Genomic DNA, 5,420 nt, shown 5'->3' on the forward strand with positions numbered 1-5,420 from the left:
CGCAGAAACTTCTTGATAAATCCAAATTGTTTGAGAATTAGGGTTTCTGTGATTGATGTAATGGCAAGGTTGTGTCAATTTAGATATCGCAATTTGGTAATGTAGATGAGGTGTTTGTTCATATTTCGCAATGAATATCCAGAAGCGACTCGGTGCGGGGAGTAACTATCAACTAAAAATTAAAAAAATGTATGAGATTTGGATGAACAAGTCGCGTGGATGAAGAAGTGCTCCGAAAAATTATTAGTTTTTTTAATTAATGTTTTTGTTTTATTTTTATCCCATGTCCATTTTTTTGAGTAGACACTGTTGTGGGCAAAGTTCCTTTCGTAGATTAAAAGGTATCATGTGGAGACTGGAGCTTGTGATTCCACACAAAATTTTCTTAAGCCAGATATGTTGACTTATTATTTATATGTTTCATATCCTTAATCTGTTTTAATGCTTGGACAGAGGTGCTTAATTCAATTGAAGCTAGCTCTTATTTATCTTTCACAACGAAATGTTCAAGAGGCACAAAATGCGATAAAATCGTATGTCACTTACTATATTTCAATAATTTTTAAAAAAATTATGTAAGTTTCTAGTTATAATTTTATTTTTTTAACAATTAAATTTAGCCATACAAATTGACTCAGCTTAACATGATATAATTTTTTATACATCAATAAGCTGTAAATATAAATTTTATTAAAATTTTAAAATTTTAATTTTTTTTTTTTTTTTTTTGAGAACTAGGTAGCAAGCTACCTGCTTCATTCATTAAGTAAAATGAACTAGGCATACATGATGGAAGCAACTAGGGCCTCCAAACCGAGCCGACAAAACAAAAAAGCAGGAAAATGGCGAAAAACAGATCCGTAAAAACGGGAAGCGTAAAACCGAAGAAACAGAGGAAAACAGAGGAAAACGAGGAAAACATGAGTAAAAGGGCGAAGAGAATAAGACTAAAGGTATATCTCAGATTTCGAAAACGTCAGTCCAGTCTTTGATCAGAGCGCCGACTCGTTCCAGAGCACGGGAGGCGTCGGGAGACCCATCGCAGAAGATGATCCTGTTTCGCTCCGTCCAAACGACTCACCAGATTGTCGCAAGCTGTGTTAAACCGTTCGATCTCGCTCGGTTGTTTATGCTGTCGGAGATTTGTGCCCATAACCGCCGAACATCCCCCGCGTCCAAATCGGCCGTCACAATAACCCCCGTTTCAAGTCGGAGATACCTAACAAAGATACATTCTCCGAACAGGTGGTCGCAGCTTTCGAGTATTGACCCACACAACATGCAATGCTGATCTACCGAAATCCCCCCACGAATCAATCTATCCGCTGTAAGCAACCTCTTGCGCAATAAAATCCAGATGAAAATTTTTTGCTTGAGCAGAATTTTTAACCCCCAAAGATGATCGTACAGAGGATCAATCTGCCCTGCATCTGTGACGAAATCATAAAGGGATTTAACAGTAAAATTCTGATTGGCGGTCCATCGCCACTTTAGTATATCGTGTAAACCGGAAGGGCTATACGGATTCAGGAGGTTTTTGAGCGACGTGATAAGTTGACGATCCTGAGAGGTAATATTTGTAGCGAGGCATCTAGTTATGAAACGCCATCTCCACCCTCTTTCGCTCCAGCATTGTGACACTGTGGCCTCCTAATTGATGATTTTATCAAATAATACCGAAAACCTGGTACTTAGAGGGGTTTCTTCGATCCAAATGTCCGACCACCACCTGATGTTTTTCCCATCTCCAAGTACATACGAAACTCCACATTTGAACACTTCACGACAGCTCATCACGCTTCTCCACCACTGCGAGTAAGGTCTGAAGGATCTTCCCTCATTTAGCAGTCTTCGTCTGGTGTAATACAATGCTGTGACCAATCTCCTCCATAGTAGGTGTCTCTCATTGAAAAATCGCCACCACCATTTAGTTAGCAGCGCCTTATTCATAGCTTCCATATCTTTAATCCCCAGACCCCCTTCTCTTTTGCTTTTGCATATTATTTTCCAGCTGACTAGGCAAGAGCCGCCTGAAATATTGGAGCACCCTTTCCAAAAGAAGGCTCGTCTAAGGGCTTCTATCCGGTTCAAAACCCATTGTGACGCTTTAAAAATAGCGAAGTAGAACAGCGGGAGATTTGAAAGTACCGAGTTGACTAGGATGACTCTTCCGCCATGTGATAGTAGTTTTGCCTTCCAACCTTCAATGCGCATCTCTATACGGTTAATGATCGGAGCCCAATCTTTTTTACGGAGGGGGCTGATATGTAGTGGTAAGCCCAAGTAGCGGAATGGTAGCTTACCTACTCCACACCCCAAAATATCAGCAAGTCTCTTGGCTCTGTTTTCGTTGGTTCCCAAGTAGTAGAGCTCCGTCTTATTAGTATTAATCTTAAGGCCAGAGGCCCATTCAAACAGCTTCCAGAGAAAGAGTAAGTTACTCATGGCGGACTTTTTGGGCTCTGAAAAGAATAAAGTATCGTCCGCATACTGAAGGATCGTCGTTTGACATTCGACGGTCGGTCCAATCCCCTGAATCAAGTTATTTCCCCTAGCTGCTTCCGTGATCCTAGCCAAACAGTCAGCAACCAGTAAGAATAAGTAGGGAGAGAGCGGGTCCCCTTGTCTCAGCCCCTTCCTAGTTTTCAACCACCTTGTCGGTTCTCCATTTACTAAAATAGCTATTTTAGCATTGCAGATACACTATTCGATCCAGTTCCACCATTTCTCACTGAACCCAAGCCATCGTAGAATACTTTGCAGGAAGCTCCATCTCACGTTGTCGTAAGCTTTCTCGAAATCCACCTTAATGCTGACACACTCCTTCCCAGATTTTGCGCACCAGTTGAGTAATTCACTTGCTGTGACGAAAGAGTCAGCTAGTAGTCGATCCTTCAGAAAAGCCGCTTGTGACGAAGAGATGATCATTGGCAAAATGGTCGCGATTCTATTCGCGAGCACTTTAGAGATGATCTTCTGAATTCCATTCATTAGGCAAATCGGTCGAAAGTCGTTAGCATGGCATGCGCCTTCCTTTTTGGGAATTAAACATACGTAAGGGTAGTCTGTTGGGGCCGTGAAGAGGTTGTTCTCCTGCAGGTCTGTGAAGATATTAGATATAATGTCCTTGACCGTCTCCCAAAAGTATTGGAAAAAAATGAGTGGGAAGCCATCGGGGCCGGGTGCCTTTTCACTACCCAGTTGGAAGGTAGCCTTTTTAATTTCGTCGATAGTAAATGGACCCGTAAGGGAATCCGGGTCAATAATGAAGTCCGCTCGATACAGGTTGGCCCAATCTCCAAAAGAGGCAGGCTCTGCTTCATCACTCCCAAACAGACGTTTGAAGGTGTGAAAAAAATAGGAATTCTTTATAGCTTCATTGTGAATTTGTTCTCCATTATCATCTACTATATGATGTATCGCATTGCAACGCTTCCGACCATTGGCCACTGCATGAAAAAATTTTGTATTACAATCACCTTCCTTGAGCCAGTGCTACTTCGCTCTCGTTTTCCAAAGGATTTCTTCCTCCTTAAGAATGAGCTGAAGTTGAGCTTTAAGGTTGACCCGTTTATCTCGTACGTCCGGCGGCAGTGTATCTCGTTCCTCTAACTGGTCGATACTGCGTATTTCCTCCTGTATGCTCCTTATAGTGTTGGATATACTATGAAATTTCGTCGTACACCACTCTTTCATCCTGTTTCTACAATGCCTCAGTTTAGCCGTTAGAGTAAGGATAGCTGACCTCTCACTGGTAACTTCGTTCCACCAGATAGGTACGCTGATGGAGAAGCCCTCCCTAGAGAGCCAAACTCTCTCGAACCGAAACCTCCGCGTAGAGCAAAAACCTCCTAAGTTGAGAATTAGTAGTGTATGGTCAGATGTGATTCTGGGTAACGCAGAAACCCTGCAATGCAGGAATTCTTGATCCTACTCTGTCGAGATTAAAAATCTATCTAGCTTGGCCAAGGTCGGCGAGTGTTGCATATTTGACCAAGTGAAGTTTTGGTTGGAAATGGGCAGATCCATGACTGCGAGATTCGCTATGAGGTCGGAGAACATGTTCATCGCTCTAGTGCTCCACATATGTCCAGTACGTTCGAGCTGGTTTCTAGTAAAATTGAAGTCCCCACATATCACCCAGCTAGTGTTAGAGCATATCACACTGAGAGAAAGGAGTTCAGAACAAAATTCTTCTTTTCCTTCCCAAGTCGGTGGTCCATACACGTTCGAAAGGTAAAAACCCCTTCCGCTGTTAATATGTTTCAAGTTGAGGGTGAGCGAGCGATCTCGAATTACAACTTCGGTACAAACGAAGAATTTGGAATTCCAGCAAGTGATTAAGCCCCCCGAAGCACCGGTTGTCGGAATAAAGTGGCATCTGTCGAAACTCGACCCACAGCAAGAACGAAGGAACGAGCGAGACACGGAACAGACCTTAGATTCTTGGATACAGATGACGGACCCAAAAAATTTTGAGATACAAGACCTGACACAACGACGCTTACAAGGGTCGTTCAGACCGCAAACATTCCAAGTGATAATACTAAACATAAGAAAAGCAACACACAAACAAAAGGCGACCGCGGCTCTCAGCAAGACACACAAAAGGCGGCCCAAGCACAAAGCATTGCACACTGTGGATCAGCCACGCAGCAAGAACTTGTGTAACTCCTCAGCTTCGACCCCCGAGAGCTTCACACCACACTGAGCCCCTTTCATCAAAACCTTTTTGCTGTCCCATTGACGCGGTAAGGACGTCGCACCAGAGGTCTTTCCTTCCAGAAGGAACACTTTCCGAAGTTTCGCCCGCTCGAGCATCGAAACCTTCCGAGCAGAGTCGAACCTTGCACTAGATCTGGTTGCCCCAATCGAAACGCTCGGGGAAGCCTCCACCTTTCCGAGCATTGGTACAGTATCAGGGGCATGGGTTACCATGTCCCCTCCGCAGGGCTCGGGCAACCGACCGACAGGCGCCGAGATCCCACTGAGGGTGAGCTCCAACGAACCATCCCGAATAGCCGGGCCGCTACCCCCCGAAGCGAAGATGGAGAGAGGTCCAAGTGGGCTATCTTGACAGGAAGCCCCAAGAGTAGCAGAAGTGTTGTTGAGGGTGGGCTCGTGAGAAGCAAGACTGGAGGCCGGCCTGAAACTCAGCTCAAAACACATCTCTTCAGGCTCCGCAACCAACCCTCCGACCGCCGCCGATAGGGCCCACACAGATAGAGAGAGCAAGGTTGAGGTAGCTACCAATGGGCGGCCCTAGCGTTGGCTCGTCGAACGCCGCACTAGACCCACGGCCTCCCGTCTTCAGACCCTGGAGAGAGAGAGGTACCTCCGAAGGAGATGGGAGGCCCGCGTGACGAGTGGAACGATCAGGTCCCTCAGTTAAGTCACCAAGGAGGCCCAAGTGGCAAAAG

The 5,420-nt window shown here is 44.9% G+C and overlaps 1 protein-coding gene across 1 annotated transcript; it reads right to left on the reverse strand.

Moving 5' to 3' along the window:
• LOC109707794 lies at nucleotides 1,078-5,169 on the reverse strand. Its single transcript, XM_020229326.1, has 4 exons — nucleotides 4,653-5,169; nucleotides 2,723-3,449; nucleotides 1,678-2,569; nucleotides 1,078-1,563 (listed from the first exon to the last, which is right to left on the reverse strand). The coding sequence occupies exons 1-4, from the start codon at nucleotides 5,167-5,169 to the stop codon at nucleotides 1,078-1,080; spliced, it is 2,622 nt and encodes an 873-aa protein (XP_020084915.1).

Source organism: Ananas comosus, linkage group 3 (assembly GCF_001540865.1).
Source record: "Ananas comosus cultivar F153 linkage group 3, ASM154086v1, whole genome shotgun sequence".
Lineage (NCBI taxonomy): Eukaryota > Viridiplantae > Streptophyta > Magnoliopsida > Poales > Bromeliaceae > Ananas > Ananas comosus.

Bases quoted from the DNA above. Each gene is read 5' to 3' on its own strand.
- LOC109707794 (XM_020229326.1), bottom strand. From the start codon at position 5,169: ATGTGTTTTGAGCTGAGTTTCAGGCCGGCCTCCAGTCTTGCTTCTCAC. The intron at 2,570-2,722 runs GTGGAACTGGAT...CTGTTTGGCTAG, and splicing joins CTTGGGTTCAGTGAGAAATG to GATCACGGAAGCAGCTAGGG. The intron at 1,564-1,677 runs GTATTATTTGAT...ATTACCTCTCAG, and splicing joins CTCTAAGTACCAGGTTTTCG to GATCGTCAACTTATCACGTC.